At 50.2% G+C, this 27,335-nt stretch overlaps 1 protein-coding gene across 2 annotated transcripts in view; it reads right to left on the bottom strand.

The window, feature by feature from the left end:
• The window catches only part of IFFO2 (intermediate filament family orphan 2), a 48,571-nt gene extending 36,893 nt beyond the window's left edge, over positions 1 to 11,678 (bottom strand). For both annotated transcript variants that reach the window (XM_061184851.1, XM_061184852.1), the window contains exon 1: positions 10,737 to 11,678. In XM_061184851.1, coding sequence (XP_061040834.1) covers positions 10,737 to 11,392 — 656 coding nt within the window. In that variant the 5' untranslated portion in view covers positions 11,393 to 11,678. The remainder of the gene's footprint in view (positions 1 to 10,736) is intronic.
• Positions 11,679 to 27,335: the final 15,657 nt, after the last annotated feature.

Below are 27,335 nucleotides of genomic sequence, written 5' to 3'. Positions count from 1 at the left end.
CTTCCCCCTTCTCTTCCACTCTTACTGGACCTTCAAAACACAACTCAGCTGATGTCTCCTCCAGGAAGCCTTCCTTGACTGGCCCTAAGCTGGCTCAGCTGTCTTCCAGAATCCCTGGATTTCAGGCACTACAGGGTCCCACCAGGGTCCCGCCTAGTGCTCCAAGGCTCTCTCTCTGGTCCAGTGTTCTTCTGACTTTGCAACAAGCTTTCCCCACATCTATTCCAGTCTCAGTCTCCACCCACACCCTGCCCCGGGATGGCCTTCTTCCCATTAACCACAGCAGGCGAGGACAAAATGGGAGTGCCAGTGGGCCCCGGGAAGATGTACCGACTCTGCCCAGAGAGAGGCCTGTCTGCTGGGGAATTTCACAAGGTCCACTTAGACCCAGCTCTTCCCCTCCCCCTAGACGGCAAACAGATGGCAGCGAGCCAAGAAACTCCTTAAATAACCCAAGTAATAAAAATGCCAATTAAGAGGGTGGAAGGCAGTGTCTCCACTGCGGGGGTGTCTCTCCATCGCGCAGCAGGTGAGCAGGGGGCTGTATGCACCTGCACATCCTGAAGTCAGAGCACGCAGGCCAGAGAGCGCTGAGCAAGCATCTCAGAGCCGCCCCGGAGACAGCCCCGACCCAGCGCAGCCCAGGCCAGGGCCCCAGTGCCACCGGAGTGCCCCCTTGCTCCTCTCCCCAGGACCCCCAGTCTCACTGAAGAATCATCATGGCACATATATACACTACTATGTATAAAATAGATAACTAATGAGAACCTACTGTATAGCACAGGGAACTCTACTCAAGGCTCTGTGGTGACCTAAATGGGAAGGAAATCCAAAACAGAGGGGATGTATGTATACGTATAGCTGATTCATTTTGCTGTACAGCAGAAACTAACACAACATTGTAAAGCAACTATACTCCAATAAAAATTAATTAAAAAAATCATCACAGCAGTTGCCAGTGTCTGAGGGCCGTCACCTCAGTCCCTTTCTCATGCCACCCGTGCAATATGCCTATCCATCCCCATTTTGCAGATAAGGAAGCAAGGACTCTCTCAAGGTCACGGAGCTGATAAGCAGTGGAGACACTCTTGGACTCCTCTCTTCCCAGCTTCCAAGTTCCACACAAACGCTCTGCTCCGAGCTGTTTAGTTCCAAAGGTTTTTGTCCTTTGACTTGGGATCTAGGGGAGATGTGATATAAAGGCAAGGGGAGGACAAGACCTTTCATGGAACTTCAAGTAGCCCCAGGTTGCATGGGAAGTTGGAAAAGAAACAGCAGTGTGGGTGTGGCCCAGGGCTTCCGATCACTTAGTCACCACGGGCACAGCACTCAACAGTTTATAAGATGCTTCCACAGGCATCACTTCGTTTAATCTTCCAAACGGCCTCATGAGGCCAGATTTATTACCCCCATTACACAGAAGGGAAAACTGAGGCTCAGAGCAGGAAAGCTGCTTGCAATGCACATGCCCCTTCCTGGGTACCACACAGGATAAGAGGTTGTATCTGGAGCCTGACTTCCTGGGTTCGAATCTTGGCTCGCCGCTTCCCGTCTTGGCCCGGCTTCCCTCAATGTCTCTATGGCTCAGTTTCAGCACCTCTAAAATGGGCTAATGATAGTATCCAACTCATAGAGTTGTTATGAGGTCATATAAATTAAATATTCGTAAACTGCTTTGAATGGAGCCTGGCAAAGCGTACATGCTATATAAATATTTTTAAAATTAATTACTATTTATTGTGCCTCTAGTATGCATAGGCACTACTTGGACAGGTACTTGTCACGTGACATTGTCCCATTTGCCTGTGTCCCCAGACACCGAGCCCCTGAGGGCAGGGGCTGTGTCTGCTTCACCCCGGTGCCCAGCATGGGGCCTGGCACACGGTGGGTGCCCAGCCACCGTCCAGAGAACAGAACCTTGGTTTCTCAGACACCCACACCCAGCAAGCTCATCTTCCCCAACAAGAGGCACAGAATGACTGTAACAAGTTCCCTATACCCTGGCAAAGTTCACAGCACCAACCGAAAGCAAAAGTCAGACCTGAGCCCAGGGTGGAGGCCAGCTTCCCTCCGGCCACCAAAATGTCTACTGCTCTCTCCTGCTCGTCATCAGGCAGTGAGAGCCCCTGACCACTGCCCTGGGAGTGCTCAGGCACTGGGCGTGACAAAAGGAGCATTGAAACTTAGAGTCTGAGACCCACATCCAGTCCTGGCTTCGCTATGTGACTTGGGGCAAGTTAATTTTCCTTTCTGAGCCTCGGTTTCCATCGTGCAGGGTTGTCACAAGGTTTAAATCAGATCACATGGAAAGTGCCTGACAGGTAACGATTCGTGTTCCTAGCTCGCCATCCCTTCCCCCACCCTCACCCCCAGGTCTCCCAGCCGAGATTTGCCAACCCAGGAACTCCCCATCCCCAGAGCTCAGTCCTCAGAGATCAGGGGGGCTGGCCCGCCCTCTATGGCAGCCCAGGAGGCTCATCTGCTTGCGTTGCCAGTGATTCATTGGCTTCGCCAGAAATAATTACTCTAAAGTCACAGCAGGAAGTCTTCCCAGCATGGTGGCCACCTCCTGTTCCGTCACCGGCCCGGCAATATCGTGACAGGCGCCGGGGAGACCCACACCTCAGCCTGCCTCCCGCCTGCTTCCTCCACCCTGTGCCAGCTTCACCAGCCTCCAGGCCGCATGAGACGAAGCCAGCCTGCGTCTCCGCCGGGCAGAGCACTGAACTTGGGGTCTGGAGACCCAGGCTGGACTCACTGGGAGATTTGGGGCGGAGTTCTTCACCCTTCTGAAACTCTCATCTGTAAAATGAACAGAATCAATCCTACCTCTTGGAATTGCTCTGATAATTAAATCTCACTTATTTAAAGAATTCATCACAGAGCTTAGCACATAGTAGGTACTCAATTAATGGTGGCTATGAACTCACTATGATTTATTTTATTTTATTATAATTTTTTAAATTAATTTATTTTATTTTATTATTTATTTTTGGCTGTGTTGGGTCTTTCTTTGTTGCCGTGCGCAGGCTTTCCCTAGTTGCGGTACGCGGGCTTGTTATCACAGTGGCTTCTCTTGTTGCGGAGCATGGGCTCTAGGCTCGCGGGGCTTAAGTAGTTGTGGCACGCAGGCTCAGTAGTTGTGGCTCACAGGCTCTACAGCACAGGCTCAGTAGTTGTGGCGCACGGGCTTAGTTGCTCCGCGGCATGTGGGATCTTCCCGGACCAGGGATCAAACCCGTGTCCCCTGCATTGGCAGGCGGATTCTCAACCACTGCACCACCAGGGAATCCCCTCAACTGATTCTTATAACAACCCTGGGAAGCAGAATGCATAAGAAAACTTATCCCCATTTTACAGAGCAACACATCAAGGTGCAAGAGATTAAATGGCATGCACAGAATCCAGATCACTCCAATAAAGTTAGAGAGACAACAGTGTCCCTAGGGCACTGGGCGAGCCCATCTTCCCAGTGTCCCCATTCCCAGGTGGGCAACAGGAAGCTTATCTCACACCCCAGGCAAGCCAGGACCATGACCTGGACTCCACAGGGCTCTAACTGCCCCCTGCCACACCCCAGGGGGCTCAGCCAGGCCACAGGCCCTCAGGGGAACCTGAGGCGTTTGCCAGATTTAGTACTGGGTGACAACTACTCTTGTACCAAGAACTAGAGCAAGAAACTACATCCTGCCCAGGAAGCCAAGCATGGGTGCCCACTGGGGTTGGGAGGGCACTGCCCTGGCAGGCAGGCAGCAGCATCAGAAATCTTCACCAGCCTCCCACCTGGCCTGGAATCTTCTAAGCACCTCTTCTAAGCACCAGTCCTGCCAAGAGGCTTCACAACCCCCAGATGCTGCCAGCAAGGTCATGGACTACCCTCTCCCCAGGTCCAAGCCCCGTTCTTGACTTCTGCCCACCTCACAAAGCCAGCACTGCTCACCCCTTCTGCCCTGTGAAATCTGGCTGTGTGACTCTTGGAACTTCACCACCTACAATGTACTGTAGCTCTGTGAGCCCATTTACTGCTCTCACAATGTTGGGACACAGATCTCAGCATCCCCTTTTCCAGATGAGGAAACTGAGGCTCAGAGAGGCAAAGTGATAGCCCAAGCTCGTTCAGCTTTTAACTCCTGCACTGGCGGCCCAGCATGTGGCACCAGGAGACAGGTATTCATTCAAACTTGTTGAACTGATGCGTTGGGACCAGAGCGCGGGTCTCCTGACTCCAGGTCCAGACCCTGCCCTCCACAAGCTGCGAGTCCGCCGGATGTAGAGTCCATGCGTGTCAGTTATTGTGTCAACCCAGCCTCACTGGGGCCTACCAGCACGCAGCAGCTGGGCACAGAGCGCCCCTCACTGCACAAATACTCGCTCAGCATGGACTCTGCCCAGGCCCTGGATGGGTTCTCTGTGTACAAGATGAAGAAGACAGACCCGGAGCCGGCCCCCAGAGAGCTTACAGTCAGTGGAGGGGGCAGATACATCCCAGGCAATTACAGTTCAGGGTGTACGGTCCTGTGATGGGGAGGCAGTGGGTGCTCAGGAATGCCCGATGCAAGAAAGTCAGGGGAGAGCAACATATCCTGATCCTGAGGGAACAACAGGGCTGCCTCCTTCCCTGCCGTGGGCCTCCTACCATCTATGACCTGGGAAATAAACGGAGCGGCAACCCGGTTGCATCTCATCAATGTGATCGAAAGCCGGGACTCCACATGCGAAGTCCGCAGCCTCCGGTATCACTGACACGTGGCATGGTTCAAATCAATTCCCTTGGAAGTCCATGCATCTCTTAGCAGCAAAGGATGTGTGCAAGTTCTGGGTCTACCCTTCTATGTCTTTCAAATACAGACACGTGTGGGGATGCAGGCACGGGCTTGGAGAGAGAGCCTGAGAGCGCGTGCATGCGTGCGTGCATATGTGTGTGTGTGTGTGTGTGTGTGTGTTTGTGTAAGTGTATGTAAGCTGGTGGGGCCCAGGGGCCTGTATCCGGTGGCCAAGGCAAAAGCCCCGCCTCAAATTCCTGGGAGAAGGAATCTTCAGTGTCAGCTGGATCCCTGCTTCCTGCTTCCTGTTTCCTTTTCTTTTCTGGGACCTCATTCCCCTCCTTCTAGCCTGAGGCTCTGAAAAGCCCTCCCAAATTTGTTCCCAAAGAGTCTGCCAGCCTAACCCAAGAGACTTGGAATACTGAGGAGCTAAATGAAGGCGGGGCGGGGTTGGGGGGCGGGGGGGGGGGCCGTGTTTCTTTTAAAGGAGGTTGGGAGAAAGGGCAGAGGGTGGCCAGAGATTCCCGGAGGCACAAATCAACCACTAAGAGTAGGAAGAACAGCCTCCTTAGATGCTGGACAAAGAAGTAGCCCTTTCTCCCTCTGCCCCCAGCACCATCTCAGGCGCCTTCCACGGGACAGAGAGCGACGACGGATCCTGAAATGGATGTGTCAGGCAGTCCAGCGCTGTGCTGAGAAATCCTTGTAAATGAAGGGAACAGATATTGCAGGGGCGGGTTGGGGCGGGGGAAGGGCTCTGGGATGGGGGACGTCCCGGGAGCTTCATGTGTCTTAACACAAGAGCTTATTTACTCCTTTCCGATCCCTAGGGGTGTTATTCTCCCTCTTTTACAGAAAGCAGTGGCTCAGGCAGCTCAGAGAGGCCAAACAACTGCCCATAGTCACACAGAGTGGCAGAACCGGATTCAATCCCTTTTTCCACCATCCCAGGCTGCCTCCCAGGAAAATCAGAAATAAAGAATCCATATCAGCAGCTTCGGAAACAATGGAAGTGGCAGGGAACGAAGCCCTCTGACCAGCTTTCCGGGGCAGTCTTGTGGCTTTGGGGCACTTAGGGGCCAGCACCCACCTGCTCAAGGGCCTCCCAGCGCATGATGGGAAAAGGCAAGGGACGCTCCAGCTGGCTCACCCACCAGCCCTTTTTGGAGCCCTCCATTCGGGCCAACAGCCCAGCCGCTTCCGGCTCATGATCAGAAATAGCTGTGACAAAAGTCCCTCCTATCCCTGAAAGTGGCTTTTTAAAAAATGCTTAAAGGCAGACACATAAAAAGGTGGAGAGAATTCTGCCAAGCCCCAGTGGAAGGCAAATGATGCGGGCATCACCTCAGGGCAGGGAAGAAAGCTCTCAATGGCAGACAGAAGTTCTGCCTGGCTCGGCTTTGTGGGTCAGCTCCCTCTGGGCCTCAGTTTCCCCATCTCTAAAATGAAAGTATTCAGCTGAATCAGCGATTTCTTTCTTTCTTTTCTTCTAAACTGTAAAACCCTGGTTTCCAATCGAATCTCCCTCAGAATATTAATCTGAGAATCATGAAAATGGAGCTGCTGTGTTTGATGTTGGCCGAATCCTAGGTGGTCAGCCCCCCGGACTGTCCCCAGAATCACCCCAAGACACCCTCTTCTAGACTCCAGGGCTCCAAAGAGTCCACTTGAAAACCACTATGCTAAATGATCACTGTGGTCCTCCTGGCTCTCAAACAAAGCTCCAGGGAAAACAAACCAAGACTTTCAGGCTGACTGGAGTCAGGGGCACAGACACTCAGCAACTTGCAAGGGGAGGGAACAAAACCAGCTGGTTCCAAACCACACGGGGCCTGAGGCAGGAGAGGGGGAGGCCCGGAACAGAGAAAGGCCAAACTGTCATCCCAGGAGGCAGAAAGAGCAGCCCTGAACTGGGCCCCTCCAAGTCACAGACCGAAATGCAGAGCGAGCTGGCAGGGATCACCTAAAGGAAACCTGTTGTGTATAGGTGGGGGACCTAAGGCTCAGAGAGGGCAGGAATTGGCCTAAGGTCACACAGCGCCTAATGGTAGAGCCAGACCTGGAGTCTGGGTCTCTAGGATGCCCATTTAGAAAACTCTCTGCCTGTCTAAAGTTTATCTAGTTTCAGTAGGAATCTCCCAGGAAAAGGCCCCCCCAGCTTGCAAACTCAGAACAGGATATTTTGGTGGCATGACTGCATGGTGACAGGGTAGAGATGTTTGTTTTGGTTTTCAAATCAATGCTTGACAACCGTGTCGGCTACAGTTTCAGTGACCACATTTCCCTCATGGTAAAGAGCTCAGAGCTGATTGGACCAAAAGGAAACCAAAGCAGGAGTGATCAGGGCCAGGGCCCAGTCACCCCAGGCCAGGGGCTCTGATTTGGGTTGGTGTTTCCAAAGCACGGATCCTGTAGCACTGACAGCACACAAGATGATGTGACGTAGCACACAGGTGACTTTTTAAATTTACATTTTATTGACTATGTATGTGAATGGATACACAAAACGTGGTCTACCCATACAGTGGAATATTATTCAGCATTATAAAGGAATGTACTGCTGATATAAGCTATAGCACGGATGGACCACACAAGCATCATCTAAGTGAAAGAAGCCAGATACAAAAGACTACATACTGTATGATTCCATTTATATGAAATGCCCAGGAAAGGCAAAGCTATAGAAATAGAAAGCATATCAGTGGTGCCTGGTCTGGAGTGGGAACAGGGATTCACTGCAAAAGGGGAGAAAGGATCTTTTTTGAGATTATGCAAGTGTTCTAAAACTGGATTGTGCTGATAGTTGCACAACTCAGTGGACTGGCTAAAAATCATTGAATTGTACACGTAAAATGGGAGAATTTTATGATATGTAAATTATACCCCATAAGGCTATATAAACTATTTTACATAAGTAATAATATGGATGGTGGTACAAGAATATGGCCACAGTTCATGGAGGTGGAACCCCAAAAGTCCCCAGCTTGGAGAACACTGAGCTACACAACCCAGGTTGCCCTTTGGAGAAGCAGAATGAACATCTCCAAGGCTGCGAGTTCCTCCAGGTGGACCAGAGGAAAGCCTGGAACCTTTCCTTTCCCGGCACAGGCTCCTTCTGTCGGTCACTGCTTGGGGCTCCATGCTAGACATCCTGGAAGGATCTGAAGCCTTCAGTGGCCAAGAGCCCAGGTAAACACCTTGGTCTCATTCTCTTATGAACAGGAGATCAGAAGTGCACTGGGAGCTCAAACTCAGATTTACATATTGTCAAGGCTGGGAAGACCCTTTGAGATCATCTAACCCAGTGGTTCTTAAGCTTTTCAAAAAGCTGATCATATGCCTGCCCTCTTCCCAAAAGAAAATTCTTATGAGAAACCCAAATACAGAAACAAGTAAAACCAGAATGTTACTTGTATAAATTTATATTGTAGGCTCCACGATATAACAGTTACCTATTCTAAATTCAATCCATGAGGTTGATGAGGCTATTTTGATCCATTAACATTTAGAACTGGGATTACGGATGACAGGTCCACCTTCGCTTTAATTCTATCTCTGGTTTTGGCTGCAGAGTATCAAGAAAATCCTGACTCACACAGATTAGTAGCTACAAACGGGACCAGCTTTTAGCAGTTTGCTTTGTAATCTCAGTGTACTCTTCCGACAAAGAGAAGGCAGGGGAAGGCTCTAACTTGAGGCCAAGTACTAACAAATCAATGTTAAGTAGACTTCGTGAGTTAACAGTAAGAACTTAAAAGTGACTGAGCACACTTTTATGACCATTTTAACATTTTTTTAAATATTAACTTTTATTTAATATTCAAGGAACTGCCTAAGGCATCTCTGAGGCAGCCGGGGCCTTCAAGGACAGTTCTAGACCACCCTCCTCTCACTTTTACAGATAGCGAAACTGAGGCTCAAAGAAGAGCGTAAACTTGCTTTGAAAAAATCCAACTTGAGCCCTGGTATCAACTTCAGAATAGATGCGTCTCCCCAATTCACAAAAAAAGAAAAAAAATAGGGGAAGAGAAGGTGCACACACACCCCAGAAGGGCGGGAAGAGAGACACCCGCACTCCACCTGTCTCAGCAGCGCCCATGTCATTCCAGGCCAGTCCAGGAGCTGACATCACACCCCACACCCTGGGTGCAACTTGAACAGGACATTGCTCAATGCCGACCCATCTCCCTCTAAGACTGGGCACGGTTTTTTCATCTCCTTAGTAGCCAGGTCCAAAAAGCACACACACAGTAAAACAAACACAGCGCAAGCCTGGGGCATGACGACACAATCAACAGTGGCAGACAGAAGGGCCCATCCCTCCGAGTTTCACCATCGAGAGCAAGTGCCTGTTTCTCTGCCCCACCCCAACGAAGCTGCCCGCTAGGGGCAGAGAGGTGGCCTCCCCATGGCGAGGCACCAGGCCATTCTCAAGTCCTCAGGAGAAACAACCAGCCCAGAAGAGTAGCTTGTCTCCCCGCAGGGTCCAAGACCTACCCCCAGGAAGCCAGGCCCTGCATGAGAGACCTGATTCTCCAGGCAACTGCTCCCTGACAGCTTGACAAAACCAATCATCTTTAATAATGTCAAGTTGATTACTTTATACCTTCCAAAAAGCATCACCAGCCTACTCACGCCTTGTGCAACTGTGGATGGATTTTATTATTCCCATTTCTCTGATAAGTAAACAGGCTTCCGAGTGGTTCAGTGACCACTTGGTTCAGCCAGTGGTTCTCACGGGCAGGTAATGGAGCTGGCACTTGAATCCTGCCCAGTGGCCAGCCTGCCAGTAGAGAAAAAGGAAGGAGACCCATGCGCAGCTCTCTCTGCTCATGTGAGCACTGGGACTCGAGGAATGGAGGAAAGATGCTTCTCAGCGCATCCTCCAAGCCCTGAAGTTCAGAGCCACAGCTCCCAATGCAGAGTTGCCCATGCCTGGGACAGCAGAGGGCCCTGCCCCCATCCAGGCCTGAGATGCTACAGACAGACCCCTCTACTCTTATCAGAAGGCCGATTTGACAATACTGTCAGCCAGGTTGCAGGCAGGAAGCAATGTCAGTTTCCCAGCTAGGTAATCTGGGCTGGGCAGGAATGTGCTAGCCAGTTCAGCAGGCAGTCTGCGCCACACTCCAGCCAGAGACGGTGGTCTGGGTCCATTCAGTGCCCAGTCTTCCAGCCTAAGGTTATCTCCTTCTGTGGGCCTTTAGGGCTGAGTTTGTTGGGGTCCAAAAAACCATGAGAATTGGGGGTGGGGAGAAGAGAGGAGAAGGTAGCTGTTTCTAAAAGCTCGTGGCCAGTCTGATGTAGGTCTGGTTATCCAGCCAAGCCAGCTGGACCTTACAAAGCTGGACCAAGACAGCAGACCCTGGCCTCAGTGGACAGATCCAACCATTCTTAAACACATGACTTTTTAATTCAAGGAACAAGAAGCCAGTGGATTACTTAAGAGTTATTTCTTTTCACCCATTGACAGAGGACAGCCCACCTCCTACATCCTTGGGAAAATACCTAAGCTGGAAGACAGACTAGCCAGGAGTAGTTCACATCCTGGCTTCACCACCTATTAGCCAAGCCATCTTAGGCAAGTCACTTGCATCTCTGTGCCTCGGTTTTCTCATCTACAAAATGAGGATAAGAATGCCCCACACTTTGCGTTGCCATGAGGATTAGATGAGATCACGCAAAATACCAATGATCATTATGTCACCTAGAAAACAATGTGCCTGGTCCAGTGACGGAGCGGAGGTGTCCCCCACCATAGTTAGCGCCCGCTCCCATTCTTGGAACTAGATAACTGAGTTTTCCAAGCGTGTGTCGGACGTTTTGCAAACACAGCTTCCAGCCCACCTGCCAGGACCAGCTGCCGCCCCCGGCCCCTCCCGAACGCACACATTCCTTGGCCGCGGAGACTGGGAAGACCCCCCCACCCCCCGCCAGCCGGGAGTGCGGGGGCAGGAGCGGGACCCCACTCACCTCCGCTTGTACTCGTCGCGCTCGCGCTTCACCTTGGCCAGCACGTTGTAGAGCGCGCGGATCTCGGGGGTGATGGTGTCGATCTGCACGCCCACGCCGTCGGGGTGCACCCACGACACGCCGGGGCCCTGCACGGTCTCCACGCCGCCGCCGCCCGTGCGCCGCACCTGCGTGTAGCTCCAGATGGTCCCGGGCAGGCGGCCGTAGTGCTGCGGCTGCGAGCCGCCGCAGGGGGGCAGGCCGCCCAGGGCCGCGGCGTTGGCGTTGGCTCCGGCCGCCGCGCCGCTGCCGTACCCGCCGCAGGGCGCGGGTGGCTGCAGCAGCTCGGGCCCGGTCTGCACGGCCTGCTCGCGGGAGAAGGTCTTGTAGCGCAGCCTCCGCTCGCGCTCGCTCTGCTGCTGCTCCAGCTGCTTCTCCAGCAGCCGGTTGCGCCGCTCCAGCTCGTGCACCTTGGCCAGGAAGCAGCGGAAGCGCACGTTGAGCCCCTTCAGTAGGTGGATGTTGGAGCCCAGGTCGTCCCGCAGCGCCGCCGTCACCGGCGATGGCCCTGGCCCGGCCCCGCCGCCGCCACTCGCGCCGGGGCAGGTCCCCCCGGCACCGCTCGGCGGGCAGCCGAAGGCCAAGGCCATCTCTCCGAATATCAGCGAGTTCACCATGCGCCGGCTGCGCGGCTCAGGGCCCCGGGCCCGCGGCTCCAAGTGAGGCTCCAGCTCCGGGCAGGGCTCCCGGCGAGGCCGGGCCAGGGAGGGAGCGGGATCCAGCGCGACCGGCCGGGCAGTTCCAGATGCGCGCCAGATGCGGCCTCCGCAGAGACGGCGAGCCGGACCGCCCCCGGATATGGGCGCCGAGGCGAGGAACTGGACTCGGGCCGCGGTGGAGGCCGCGGCGGCTTGCGCGAGGTATCGAAGATCGCTGGTCCCGGCGCCGGGGCTGTCAGAGACGCTGTGGAGGCACCGCGGTATTAGCGCGCAGAGGACTCTCAGCCGGCACTGCCCCTCTGCGGCGGGCCCCGCCCACTGCAGACACAGGCCCAGCCCCCAAGCTCGCCCCGCCCACCCCGCCCTCCTCTGCGGCGCTCCCAAAGCTGGAGGCAGGGTCCCCGAGGCCCGCAGCGCCAGGCCCCGCCCACGGCCCCGTGGCTCCTCCCATTCCCGGGCTCCACCGTTTTCTCGGCTCCGTGGACTCGCTGTCTGCAGCTTTGGCTCCGCCCAGCTTCGGGCTGGACCACTCCCTCCCCTGCGCCGGGTCCTGCCGTCCAGCGCGGCTCGGATTCTTTGCCCGGGGACACAGACCGCAGAGCTGCACCAGGCACGCGGTTAGGTGGAACCGCCGCAGAGCCAGCCCGGCCTCTTAAAGGGACAAGCAGCCTCGGCAGCGCTCGTTTCCCCCTTTAGGAAGTCCCCTCCCCCACGTCCTCTGTCAAGGAGACCCCGCTTCTCTTCCACCCCACCCCAACTCCCGGCCCCAGATTACCACGGGGTCAGGGAGACCTCGGCCTGGAAGAGCCGGGGGACCAGAGCCTCCGAAGGTGCATCTGCACCCCACCCCCACTCCAGCCTGGGGCGGCCTAGTTCGACCTTCCCAGGATAAGGCAGCGCTTCCAGCGGCAGGTCCCCCACGCGGTGGACCCGGGAGCGCTCCTCTACCGCTTGCCCCCGCCTCTAACTGCGGGCCTCGTCGTCCCGAGATTGGCCTGGGCAATGCCGAGCCCGCTGGTCCTCGGGTCCAAAGATGCGCCGCACGGATGGTGGGGACAGGAGTGGGGAGACTGAGCGAAGACCCTCCCGGAATGTGACACCCGCAAGCTCAGCCTGGGCTACTGCCGCTCCCCCGCCCTGAATGACCACCTCCCCACCACCGCACACTCATACACCGAGATGCAGCTGACCCCAGAGCGGGTCATCGAACTGCTTGGGGGGCAGCTTGAGGGCAGAACAGGTATAGAGGGCGGAGCCCACCAGAAGACGCATTCATTCATTCATTCATTCACTCATTCATTCAAATCTGTTTTCAGATTTACCACCGTAAAGACGAAGTTCTCCAGTCTCCTGGTGTCTCTTAAACCGGTTTGCAAACATCTATGGTTATTTTTTGAACGCTAATAGTAGTTCCCATTATTGAGTGCTAAGTATATGTCAGGTGCCATAGTTGTTATCCCGATTTTACAGAGGTCGCTGAGACCAGAGGAACAGCGATCCATCCCCAAACACATGCTCTAACCCGCCTACCGATGCTGGTGGCCTCTTGTCCATTTCCCCGTTGGATCCTCACCACAAACCTCAGAGGGGAGGTAACCCGCACCTTTGAACGCCTGCGGCTTGCACTGTGTGCACATAACCAGATATGTGGCATGTTCCACATTCTTCAGGCTGCATTTTTTGAATTGCAATTTAATTTCTGTCTTGTTATTAACTTTTGTGTTTGTTCCATTTCTTTGTGAGTAAGCTTGCGGGCAGGTACCCTGTCTCACAGGGACAATGGCTTGGTGTTCTCAGTGACAGAAGAGACACAAAGGAGACACAGGCATGCTCTGGGGTGAGGTCGTGGCTGTGATGTTAGTCGGCTGTTTTTGATTCAGTCACAGGAGCAAACCCTCCCTAGGTTTCCTTCCCTCAACCCCAGTTCCTTGCTCCCTTCCGAAAATTGGCTCACCTTTCCAACATTCCAAGCTGAAACTCACCTGTCTTGAAACATTTCTTTTAACCCAACCCAATGTGGTCACTGCTCTTCACTCTTTGTTCTCTCCTCTCTTGGGGATTTTCTTGTTTATCTAACCTAAAGAATCAAAACCCTTTGCCTTAAAACAGGAGTTCACGGACCCTGGGGGGGATGAGGATAGAATTCTGAGAGGTCCATGCCATGGACAAAAATTATATCTTTATTTTCACTAATCCCTAAATGGCATTCAGCATCTCCCTTGATCATGAATGCAGGCAACAAGTAGAAGTCCCTGTGATTTTGTCACTAATAGAAATCACAGGTATTTTCACATCACCTTCATTTTCTATATATCTCAAAGTATCATTTAAGCTACCACACTCTGAAATTAAGATCATATTCGACTCACCAATAAATCTTACTTAATGTATTAACACATGTTACTATATCACAAAATTTTTTAGTACTTTGATAGTTGTATTTTAGTAAAATTGTTTTCACTGTTGTCCGAATGCAATTTTTTAAAAATTATTATGAGGTGGATCCACAGGCTTCACCAGATGCCTAAGGGACCTTAACCCACAGAAAGGGTCAAGAAGCCACACCTGGGGAGTGGTTCCCTGCTGTCTTTTCTCTGAAGGATCTGTCCTGCCAACAGCATTGCCCTGGAATTGGAGTGTGAAGCCCTCCTGGAGGGGAGGGGTGGGGTGGGGTGGGAGGCACCCAGCCCTGTCCTGGGCCTGGAGAGACCCAGACACTCCAAGATTATTTTTTGAGCTCCTGCTTTAGCACAGACCCTGCCCTAACACTAGAGAAACAGCCGTGAGCAATGCAAGAGCTCCAGGAGCCCTGGGGGAGCTAATGGAGACAGACAACCCAACGGACCATCCTGAGACGGGGGAAGAAGTGCAGGGGAGGGAAGCCTGACCAGGAAGAGATGGCTGAGCAAGGCCAGGAGATCCGAAGGAAATGGAGGAAGTGGTACCTGGACTTGAAGGGCTTTTCAACTGAGTCCTAGAAACATGATTTGTACAAACAAAATGGCTAGAAAGTAGTTCTGTGGCCACATAGGTGCAAAAGCAAGATGCTATGTATCTTGCTCTTTGTGGGCAAGATGAGAGGGGAGGCCAGCCTAATGCCCTTGCAGCTAGAGTGACCAACTGTCCCCATTTGCCCAGGATTGAGGAGTTTTCCTTGATGTGGGGCTTTCAATGCTAAAACCCAGAAAGTTCCAGGCAAACCGGGATGAGTTGGTCACCCTTCCTCCAGCCCATATAGTTCCTGAGACTTCTATAGCCAGAAGTCGTGGTCATCAATGTCAGCCAGAAAGAGCTCAGAGTGCAGCAAGCCCAATGCTCCCATTTTAGAGACAAGAGAATTGAGGCCCAGAGAAGGGTGGGGACTAGCCCCAGATAATTAGTGGCAAAGTCTGGTCTAGAATTCTGGCCCTCACTCCCTGTCCAATGCTCAGTACCACCCCAAGCCAGACAGTGAAATCAGTGGTCCCTTCCCTTCAGCCCTGGGTACTCTCACCTCCCCCATCAATAATCCAAAGGGGCTACAGATGGGTCCTCACCAGGTGGGGGGAGGGGTTGTTCCAACAGACAAAGGAATATCCCCAGGAAGGATGCCAGCCTCCACTTGCTGATCAAGGATGGGTTTTCTTAGCAGGATACCTACCCGTGGCCCTCAGATTCACAGCGGTGTGTCTGACCTGCCTGGCCTCTTCTTCCAGAGATGGGCTTTCGAACAAAAGTTGGCTTAGGTTTGTATCTCTGCTCCAGCTGTGTAAACTGGCAAGTCACTTTACCTCTCTGAGGCCCATCAGTGAAATGGGTATGACTTCACCCACAAGGCCTTTATACCCTCTGCCTCTGCCACCTGCCCCGTCAAAGTGCCAGGCCCCTGGCAGGCTCTCAGTAAACAGTTACTGAATGAATGAACAAAAGAATGAATGAATGAATGAATGGTCAAACAACTTTCATTTTCCCCACTCTACCCCTCTGCCATTTCACCAACTAACTACCCCCTCATCCTTCAGGTCCCAGCCTCCCTGTCCTCCCAGCACCTGCCAGGTCTGAATGGGGTTGCTTCCTCTGGGCTATACCAGCACCATGCCTACAACATGACAGCCCCAGGTACACTCTCTTGCCATTGCTGGCTTTTTCATTGTCATCTCCACCCCACCCCCACCCTACCCCCCAACGCCTGCTAGACCGTGATTTCCAGCAGGGCAGGGATCTTGAACATGAACCAGGTCCAGTTCACCACTGTACCCCCATGTTCTGGCATGGTGCCTGGCACATAATAGGTGCTCAACAAAGATGAGTTTAGGTAAACAACTGAATGAGCCGTTGGCACTGGAAAAAATCCCTGTAAAGTGCCTAAGAGGTGTTCAATAAATGTTAGATTTTCACATTTTAATTACATTTTTTGGTTTGACAACTTTATTGAGGCATTTTTTTACATATCATACAATCCACCCACTTCAACGGTTTTTAGTACATTAACCAAGTTGCACAGCTATCACTATAAATCAGTTTTAGACTATGTCACCTCTCCCGGTATGATCTCTCATGCCATTTACTGTTACTCCTTGTTTCCACCTCCTGCCCTGGGCAACCACTAATCTACTTTCTGTCTCTTTAGATTTGCTTTTTGTGGACATTCCCTATAAATGGAATCATACAATATGGGACCCCTCGTGTCTGGCTTCTTTCACTAAGCATCATGTTTTTGAAGTTCATCCACATTATGGCATTGGTAGGACCTTCCTTTCTATTGCCAATCTCTTTTAAAATTTTGGTAGTTTGAATTTTTCATTACCTTATTTACTTTACTTTTCTGCATATCAGTTCCTCATCTGGAAACAGGACTAATAAGAGTAGTTACCCCGGAGGGTGGTTGTAAGGGTTAAATGAGATAATGCATATAAAGTCAGCATGAAGTAAATGCTCAATAAATATTAGCTATTATCACCATAATTTTTTTTCATTCTTTTTGCTTATGCCAGTGTGAAAAGCCCATAAATGTCTTAAGAAGCAGGTGTAAAAATAAGCATCTCCCATGATCCCACACCCAGTGGCCCTCTCTGGCATCTGAGCCCAGTCCTGTTGCCAGGGAGAATGAACTGCCCTCCCCCTGAGTCCCCCATCCCCACCCCCCAGGCTGCAGTTTCTAGAATATTCCCATCAGGTTTCTTCATGGTGAAATGAAAGAAAGCAATAAAACATGATGGCACAGAGGAAAGGGAGTGGTTATTAGTCCCCCATAATGCCACAGGTGAAAATTAATCCTTTACAAGGCACAGGGAAATTCTTGAGATGGCCCATCTCACCTCCCCAAAAACAATAATGATAATAAAAACAGTCAAAAAAAAAAAAAAGCTGGCAGAAAGGGCGACTTCGGCAGCATGTTGCCCAGCCTCATCCCTCCTGGACATCTGCAGGCTTACAGGCGGCTTAAGCCGCCTGCTGGCTCAACAATTATTCTGGGTGGGTTTGCCTTCCTCGTAAAGGGCATGGGTTTCACCGATGTCAGGGCGCCAGAGTGTCCTGGCTGCCTGGACATCCCTGATCTTGGTCAGCAGCCTTGGGGGGGCCCTGGTTGCTTCCAGCACCTTCTCCAGGCCTCCGCAGGCCTCTCTCATGAAGGCCAGCTGGGCTGTATGGCAGTGTGGTTACGAGCAGGGGATGCAGGTCCAGGCTCAATCAATTAACTGTGTGACTGTGGGCAAGTTACTCAACTGCTCTGTGCCTCAGTTTCTCCCTCTGTAAAATGGGATGGTAGTAGTTCATGGGGTTACCGGGAGGATGAAACAAGTCCACAGAGCTGAAAGCAGCACCTGACCATATATTAAGCACCAGCTGTCATGAGTCAACATTCCTCAGCACCCTGCCAGGCACCGTTCTAGGGAGTGGTTGGAGCTCCACGAGGCAGGAAGTCAAGGCTGAGGGTTGCAGAAGCCTAAGCGGGGTCATGCTGGATCATTTTAGGGGGAGCCACAAATTTGGGGAGGCCCTTGCTTTCAGGCCTTATTCCTTCATTTCCACATGACTGGCATCTGTTAAACATCTTCTCTACCCTGACTCTGTCACTGAAACTCTACATGTTAAAGACCCGTCTTACAGATGGGGAGCCTGAGGCTTAGGGAGTGAAAGGCCTACCCCAAAACACACAATTCATGGCACAGTTGAGCTCTGAACCCAACTTTGAACTCCAAGTCCCAGCCGTCCTGCTCCAGCTCCAGCCTCTTCCTCAACAACCCGAAGATGGAACAGTCAAATATTGATCTGAGAAGTGAGCCATTGAAGTGAGTTCTGCCACCCTGTTCCACAGTGGCGGCCTTCGAGTAGAAAGGGGCACAGAGAAGCGAGGGGCAGGAGCATCATCAGATGAGCCCAGAGCCACGATGAGAAGCAACACCACGCACTCCTGCCTCTGGGCCTTTGCACATGCTGGTTCCACCTCCAGGGACACTGGTCCCCTTCTCGCTAGCTAGCACTTACTTATCCTCCAGATCTTGGCTTTGGTAGCAGTCTCCTTCTTCATTTGCTGTCTTGTTTTGACTTTGCATTAAGGGATAATGTACGTTCAGCAAATATTCTGTGCATGGCTCAACGAATTTCAACGTATGCACACCCCAGGGTACTCCACACCCAGCTCATTTCCCACACACAGAAGGCTCCCTGGTGACCCCATTCAGAGACACCTCCCAAAGGTGATCAGGTTCTGACTTTTCTCACCATGGATTCCTTTCTAGCCTCATGTACACGGAATCAGACAGTAAATTTTTTACTTCTTTTGCTCAATCTTATCTGTAAGAGATCCATCCATGCAGTTGAGTGCGGCAGCATTCTGTTCTTCTTGGCTGGGTAATATTACATGCTATGAACATGTCACAGTGTATTTGTCCATTCTACCACGGATGGACATTTGGGTGGTTTCTAGTTTGGGGCTATTTGGAGTAAAGCTGCTGTGAGCCTTCTCATCTCTGTCTTTAGGTGAACATAGCACTTGTTCTTCTTGGGTGGAAATCAAGGGACGGGATTGCTGTGTCGCAGGATATGTGTATGTTTAGAGTTAGCAGATCCTGCCAAACAGTTTTCCAAGTTGGCTCTGTAAATGTACACCCCCCTCAGCAGCGTATGAGAGTTTTGATTGCTCCAAATCCCAGCTAATATTTAGTACAGTCAGAGATAAACAAGTAGGATTTACTGTATAACACAGGGAACTATATTCAATAACTTGTAATAACCTATAATGGAAAATAATCTGAAAAAAATACATTAAAAAATCACATTGCTGTACACCCGAAACTAACACAATATTGTAAATCAACTACACTTCCATTAAAAAAAATATTTAGCATAGTCAGTCCTTTTTTATTTTAAGGGTTAGGGTTAGGATTAGGGTGCAGGGTAGCACTTCCCCCTAGAACCACTCTGCACCCCCAAAACCAGGATAGGTAGGGACCTCTTGCTCTTCCACGTTGTAGATTCATTTGTCTGTAGCATTCCCACCAATTCCTTGTCTCCCTCATCTCAAGAAGGGAGGGCTTCTTGAGGGAGGCAAGGACACCATCTATCTGACCCGGAGCTCCTTGGGAAGGAGAAGCCATACCCTGTCGCCCCAGACCCAGGCCACTCATCCTCTGCCAGTGCAGCCAGAAGTCCAGCCCCAAGGATGCAAGGCCCCTCTCTTTGATGTGCCCTAATCAATTTCGAGCCCAGAGCTTAACAAGATGGCTCCTTACTGGATGTGTGATACAGGATCTCTCTGAGCCTCAGTTTCCCCATCTATAAAATAGGAAGGAAACCTCTGCCCTATAGGGTTGTGGTAGGGGCTAAATGAAATGCTATTAAGTTCCTGGGAGGGAGCCTGGCAGAGGGGGATGGCTCTCTGAGGTCACTCTAAAGCCCACAGCCCTCTCTCAGAGGAGATGACCTCTCAGGCCTCATTCTTCTCATCGTCGGAAAGCTCTACAAAGGGCTTAGCTGCGTGATGCGACATGTTCACCTCTGTCCAAAGAGATGGGCCCCTGACCTCAAGAACCAACAGGTACTAAGAGTCTTCTCTCTGCTTCACATGTGGCATTTCACTTATTCCTCACGTTGTCCTGCTCAGATCAGTTCCAGCAGAAATAGTTTGTGTGCCAGGCATCATATAAGTGCTTCACACGGATCATCTCATTCTATCCAAACCTCGTCAATTTGAGGGAAGGACCTCATTCCCCTTTTACAGATGGAGAAACTGAAGCTTGGAGAGGAGAAGCTAGATTCTTTGCCCGGTTCCAGGGCCTAGAGATCAAAGGTCTGAAACCTTAAGCCAGGCCCTGCTTGGATACTGCAAAATCCACACCAACCTCACGGTGAGAGAGGGCCCTGCAGCTTCATGGGGGACCAGGATGTGTGGATTGTTGCCAGGGAGGCCCTGGGAGTTCCAGAAACCACAAGGCAGGCCTGACAGGGGAGTCCTTACCCCGTGGGGACCCTCCTGCTTCTCTACTGGCTTGCTTTGCTTCCATTAGGAGGTGAGCTAGGTAAATCCTCACGTACCTCACCTCTGATTTCTGGTTTGCAAACAAACTTTCACGTGTCAGGAAAATCCCTCAGAGGAAGGCAGGCAGGTCCTCTGTGACCTCGTGGTCCTATTTCTGCGGAAACAGACATTCCAGCAGTGGGGGCGCCTCCCGCCTCCCAGGAGGTGACTGCCAGCAAGGAGTGAGTCAAAGCCCTTCTTCCCAGTAGGCCTACTGCTTCCAGCACCATGAAAAGGAGGAATGCGTCTGAACTCATCCCAGACTCTGGTAACAGGACCAGCTCCCGAATTGTCCTTAAAGCAAGTTTGAAATTACTCGCCACAGAAGTCACCACATCAGCCTTCTTGGTGACTTCCCCGATGGCTATTTCGTAACTGCAGAGACCTCAGCCAGCCAGAGGCTTCCTCCCTCTACACCTGCCCTGCACCTTCCAGCCCAGCTCAGATGATAGGCATCACCTCGGTGTCCAGCAACTGGGGATTGACTACGTACGTCACGGCACATCCATAAGAAGTCATACTCAAGCGATCCTAAGGATAATACACACTTAGAAAGAGGTCCTCCAGTTATCACTGAAGTGAAAAAGCAGACTGTAAAACACTGTAAGACCATATCACTTATATGTGGAATCTAAAAAATAAAACAAACTAGTGAATATAACAAAAAATAAACAGACTCACAGATACAGAGAACAAACTAGTGGTTGCCAGTGGGGGAGAGGGAAGCGGGGAGGGACAAGACAGGTGTAGGGGAGTAACAGGTATGAACTATTATGTATAAAATAAGTAAGCTACAGCAAGGGAATATAGCCAATATTTTGTAGTAACTGTAACTGTAACCTTTAAAAATTGTGAATCACTATGTTGTACACCTGTAACTTATGTAATATTGTACATCAACTATACTTCAATTAGAAAATGAAAAAAAAAACTACAAAACCCCACTTTTAAAGTATTCATCTTATGTCTGTGGGTTTGTCTATGTGTATAGACATAGGAAAAAAATCTGTAAGGACATCCAAAAGGTCAGCTGATGGTTTTTGTTCTTTTACCTACCTTTCTGTGTTTTCTGAATAATAATAACATATATATATATAACATATATAATAACAGTTACAAGCCACAATGGTAAGGACGACACCACCATCACCTCATTTAAGCCTCACATCATTTGACAAAGCCAAATTCTTTCCCCATTTTAAAATGAGCACTTATTACTTTTAAAAGGAGAAAAAAAGAAAAGCTATTTTCCTTTGAAAAAAAAGTTATTGCATAACACAAAAAACACTGGGCCAAGTGGAAGATCTAAAGATGCATGGGATGTGGCCTTTGACATCAAGAAGGTTCCAGACCCAGGTCCCTGAATAACTAGACACTAGTTCACCTCTAGTAAGTGGGACCAAGAGAGGCACCAAGCAAAGTGTTATGAGGACATGGAGCGAAAGATGTAGCTTTAGGGGCAACGAAACAATTTGGTTAGCACCTACTATGTGCCTTCTGTTCTGAGCATCTTATCTCATTTTGGGCTCACAATGGCCCTTGAGGTGGGCATAACTTCTGCCGTTGTACTCACGAAACTATCCAGCCTCTACAAGGCTCTGGGATTTTCCCAGAGCTGTGAAGCTAGCAATAGTGGAGATGGGATCCTAACCTCTGGCTCTAAAGCCAATGCCTTCCCTCCCACTTCTGACACTCCCACCATTCCTGGCTGGGAGGGGTGTTCAGGACAAAGCAGCTTCTGATTCTAAACTTGCTTTATAAGTAATATTGCAACAGCAGGAGAGGCAACAGAAAGCAATTCTCTCTCCAGGCCTCCGTTTTCCCACCTTTAAATCAGAGGCAATAATACCTACATCATAGGGCTGGTGTGAGGGTTAAAAGAGAAATCCAACGTATTGCCAGACAGAGAAAGTAGAGACAATCATGTGTATAAAGCATCTTGAAAACATGCCTGGTGCACACTGAGTGCTCGGTTAAATAGAGGCTGTAGTGGGCTCTGAAGTCAGGCTGCCTGGGTTTGCGTCCCTTCTCTGCCACTTACTGTGTGACATGGGACAACTTACTTAAGTTCTCTGTGCCTTACTTTCTTCATCTATAAAGTGGGGTGACAATAAAAGTCCCAACCTCATGCTTTTGTTGGGACAATTAAATAAGGGAAAGCACATAAGGGATTCAGAGCAACGTCTGGCACATGGTAGGTGGTTAATAAGTGGCCATTATTGTTATTAATATTATTTTGCACTGCAAAGGCTTCTGAAGTCATCAGAGCCTGATCCTTGCTGTCAGGGGTTTTAAAGGACCCCTTGAAATGAAAATATCCCCGGGAGGAGCAGTAACACCACTGGTTTCCATCTGCTGACCTTTTGCAAAGAGGAAGGAGATGATGTCACAGGTAACAGTGAGAGATGGAGAATCAGGGGTCAGAGGGGCCTTGGAGGGAAGGGGAAGAACCTCTCCCAGGAGAGCCTAAACTGGGAGGAAAGGTCATTTCGGGCATAACTCTAACATTTAGCTCCTCACCCAGCCCAATCCTAGCAGCTCAAGATCAGGCAGAAAATGGTGATTAATTATATCTCACCTTGCCAAGCAGTTGTTAAAGATCAGGCACTTACTTCCCTCAGCTTTATTCACACAGGAAATCATTTAATCCTCATGTGATGCTATGAGCACATGCTCACATCCCCATTTTACAGATGAGGAAACCAAGGCTCAGGAAGCTCAAATGACTTGCAAACGTCACACAGCTAATTTGTGGTCCCGCCAGGACTGCAACTCGGGCCGTAAAAAGCCAAAACCCATATTCTTTCTCTATCCCCACAGTCTGTCCCTTTGACTTGCACAACCCCCGATTCAGTGGATGGACAGACCCCTCCCTTTATCCCCTGGTTTCCCAAAGTCAGACGGTCCCCACCTCCCGTGCAGCCGAGGCAAGCCTCTGCCATTGGACTGGAATCCATCCTCGGGACCTTCTGGTCTCCTTTGGAGACAACCACTGGCGTCGTCTGGGGGAAAGAGCTAGTCTGGCCAGTTGTCAGGAGCCTCCAGATCTCCGCCCTCCTCTGGTGGTCCCATTCAAGGTTAGCCACCACTCCTACTTGTCGGGGAGGTTCAAACCACCTGGCCCACAGGCAGGATTGACGTCTGTTTTGGAGGAGGCTTTGGGGAGGCACAGCTCATACCCTGTGACCCGGACATTGGTCACCTGACCTGGAGTCCAGACCCGCCTCCCTGTGCCCAGCGATGCCATGGGTCAGACAAGAGGGTGGCGAGCAGCTGGAGAGACAACACTCAGAAGTGGGAAAGCTGGACGCCTCTGGGGTAGCCAGTAGGACACAGGGTCAAGGCCCAGGGCTTGCGACAACTGTTTCTGTCCTGCCGCTCACTCAAGTGTGAATCGCCCCTCTCTGGGCCTCAGCCTTCCCAGCTGAAAAGTGAGGGGTTGGAATAGGCAATCTCCAAGGACCTTTCAATTCCCCCACAATTCAGTGGTTCTATGATAGAATTCCCTGCCTCCTTGGTGTCCACAAAGGAACAGGAAGGCACAATCCCTACTCTCAAGGAATCCAAGTCGGGTGGTGGGGATAGTGGGAAGACAGTGAGCTTTGTAACTCCCCAGTTCAAATCCCAGATCCAAGTGTTACCAAGTCCAAGCTGGTACTGCTCACCGCATGACAGGACAATAAATCAAGAGACGAGTTGTTGGGGCCAGGAATAGTGACTTTATTCGGAAAGCCAGCAAACCAAGAAGATGGTGGACTCGTGTCCCAAAGAACCATCTTGCCTGAGTTAGAATTCAGGCTTCTTTTATACTGAAAGGGGAGGGAGTAAAGTCAAACATTTCCTGGCTCCGGTCAGCCTCTGGAGTCATTCACAGGTAGGCCTGGTCAGGATGTTTCCCGTGAGCTAAACAAAGGTATTTGAGCTTAATGTCATCACCTGGGAGGCAGGGTTCTCAGAGATGGGCCATTATCTATAATTTAAGCTTATAGGCAACATCCCTTTAGTGATTAACTTGTAATAGAATACAAAGTTTCTTCCGTATAGCACAAGTATGTGACCTCAAGTTATTTAACTTCTCCAAGCCTTAGTTTTCCACACTATAAAATGGGGCTATAAGAGCTACCCTTAAAATTATAGTGTTACCACATGATATACCACTTCATACCCACGAGGATGGCTATCATCAAAAAAAAGGGGGGGAGGGGATGGAAATAACAAGTGTTGACCAGAATGTAGAGAAATTGGAACACTCATGCATCGCTGGTGGAGTGTAAAATGGTGCAGACATGATGGAAAACAGTTTAGTAGTTTCTCAAGAAGTTAAACATAGAATTACCAGCAGTTCCGTTCCTAGGAATATATACCCAGGAACTGAAAGCAGGGACTAAAACACATACTGTACATCAATGCTCAGAGCAGCGTTATTCATAATAGCCAAAAGGTGGAAATAACCCAAGTGTCCATCTACAGATGAATGAATAAACAAAATGTGGTATAGACATCCAATGGGATATTACTCAGCCATAAAAAGAAGGGAAATTCTGACACATGCTACCACACAGATGAACCTAGAAAACATTAGGCCAAGTGAAATAAGCCAGACACAAAAGGATAAACATTGCATGATTCCACTTATGTGAGGTATCTAGAATAGGCAAATTCATAGAGACAGAAAGTGGAAGAGTGGTCAGGAGGGGCTAGAGGGAGGGGTACAAGGAGTTATTATTTAATGGGTACAGGGTTTCGGTTTGGGATGATGAAAAAGTTCTGGAAATAAATAGTGGTCATAGTTGCACAATATTGTAAATGTACTTAAATACTGCTGAACTGTACACTTAAAATGGCTCAAATGGTAAATTTTATGTTATGTATAGTTTACCAAAATAAAAAAAATTTAATATACCATCTGAAAAAAACTCGGGGGAGGTGAAATGAGAGAGGTGTGTAACCCCCAGTATATTCTCTGGCAAAAGAAACATCATCCCCATACATTTCCTTGCCAAGAAGGGACAAGAGACCCACCAAAGTCCACCACCAACAGGCATGCCCTCTGCTGAGCCCCAGAGCAGGCATGGGGTGAGAGACGGTCTTCAAGACCCTACTGTCTACTCTCCCCTGGACCCCTGCCCTCAAGGAGCCTCCACTGCCCAGGGAGGGGACCAGGCAGGCCCACCAGTGACACCCACAGAGGGTCAAAAGTGATGAATGACAAGGTCCAGAGTGTTCCAGGACGTCAAAGCCATTCAGGGGAGAAAATGCGAACACCAGGCTGGGAGGGGCAGCAGATGTGGGATGGGATGTTGTCCCATAAACCAAAGTCCTGGGGAATTTGAAAGTAAAGACAAGGACAATGGGGCTGCTGGGAACCCGGGGAGGCTTCCTGGAGGAGGTGGCCTTGAACTGGGTCTTGAAGGAGGCAGAGATGGGATGGATCCATGGGGATCCCCGGTTTCCAGCAATCCCTCTGCTTAGGCTGGTTGCAGTGAAGAATCATTTATGGAGTTTCTACCCAGCATTTAGCTCACTCAGTCCTAACAGTGACTGTGTGAGGTGGCTGTCATTGTGCCCAAGTTATAGATAGGGAGCCTGAGGCCTGGAAGACTGCATAACTTGTCCAGGGTGGTGGCCTGAAGGTTGAAACCCAGGCTTATCTGACCCCCAAACCTGTGCCATTCCCACAACACAAAACTGTTCCCCAAGAATTAGACCTGGTCCCACTCCCCACATGACCCCATCCCACTTCAACGTCCAGGCTCAATCAGCTTCCCTATTTGCTGTGTTACCTTGGGAAATGCACTCAAATTCTCTGATCCTTTGTTTCCTTATTTGAAAAAATGGAGAGTTGAAGAGTTTACTTGGAAAGTAAACTGTAAATCTGTAAAGATTAAACAAGATACTGTATCTGATGTGCTCAACACAGTCCCTGGAATATTATAAATACCCAACAATTGATAGCTACTTTATTATTATTATTATTAGATAATGAGGATGGTGAGGATGACGACAACTACTGTTTCTATTATTATTAAGACAAAGAGCATCTGTTAAGCAGGGATCATCACTCCAAATACCTACAGAGGCTGAGCAGGCAACACAAACCTGTGAATTGGGCAGTGCAAGACAATAAGGGTTGGTGGGGTCTGTGGCAAAGTAGAGAGCCTACCTGCTCCTGCTTGAAGATTGTCTGTGGTATAATAAAAAATAAATATTTGTTCTTTATCCACGGTTCCTGGTTCCTAAACCAGGAGCTTCTAAAACCCTGTAATTTACTGCCTTTTGTATAGTAATGAGATGACTCGTGGAGGGGGAGCCCTAGATAGTTTCAGGATGGGTGCTGGTGGCCAGAAAGGTTAGAGGGTTGGGACTTTCAGCTCCCCTTCCCCAAAGAAAGGGGGGCTGGAAATTGAGTTCAATCACCAATGGCCAGTGACTTAATCAATCACACCTAGGTAATGAAACCTCCATAAAAAACCCTGAACAGCATGTTCAGAGAGCTTCTGAGCTGGTGAACACATTGAGTTGCTGGAAGGTGGCACCCCTGAGGGGGCAAGGAAGCTCCATGCTCATCAACCTATGCCCATAACCTTAACCTGTGCATCTCTTCCACTTGGCTGTTCCTGAATTGTGTCCTTTATAACAACCAGTAAATGTAAGTAAGTGTTTCCTGAGTTCTGTGAGCTGTTCTAGTGAGTATCAAACCTAGGGAGGGGGTTATGGCTACCCCTGGATTTATAGCCAGTTGGTGAGAAGTACAGGTGGCCCCCAGGACTTGTGATTGGTGTCTGAAGTGGGGTGCAGTCTTGCGGGATTGAGCCCTTAACTTGTGGGGTCTGTGCTAATTCCAAGTAGTTAGTGTCAGAACTGAACTGAATTGTTGGACACTTAGTTGATGTTGAAAAATTGGTGTGAAAAAGAACCCACATAATTTGGTGTCAGAAAAAAAGATATCACATGGTCAAACTAAAAAAATGTTTAAATGGTGTCAAGTGATTGGAGGAGACATGAGGGGGTCCCCGGGGGACCTGCCATGCCATGCTCTCTTTCTTGGCCTGGCTGGTGGTTACACAGCTGTTTGCTATGTGACGGTTCACTGAGCTATATAATTATGTACTGTGTATGTTTCTGCCTGTTTTTATTACTTCATAATATGTACTATTACGTTGTTTTTTAAATTTTAACTTCACCAGTGAGAGAAAACACATCTAAGGGCCAGATTTGGCCCCCAGGTAGCAAGTTTGCAACCCCTGAGTTAAATATTTTCTCCCAGGTGGAGAGCACCTGGCCGGTGAAATGATGACCAGAGCACCAGGATTTGAGCCTCACATCAGGGAAGAACTGACAGCACAGGAACACGACCGCAAGGGCTCATCTGGTCCGGCCCCCTTTCTCCTGCATGTGAAG

The sequence above is a fragment of the Eubalaena glacialis genome, chromosome 3, assembly GCF_028564815.1.
Source record: "Eubalaena glacialis isolate mEubGla1 chromosome 3, mEubGla1.1.hap2.+ XY, whole genome shotgun sequence".
In the NCBI taxonomy this organism is placed as follows: Eukaryota; Metazoa; Chordata; class Mammalia; order Artiodactyla; family Balaenidae; genus Eubalaena; species Eubalaena glacialis.
This window is presented reverse-complemented; position numbering and strand designations above follow the sequence as displayed.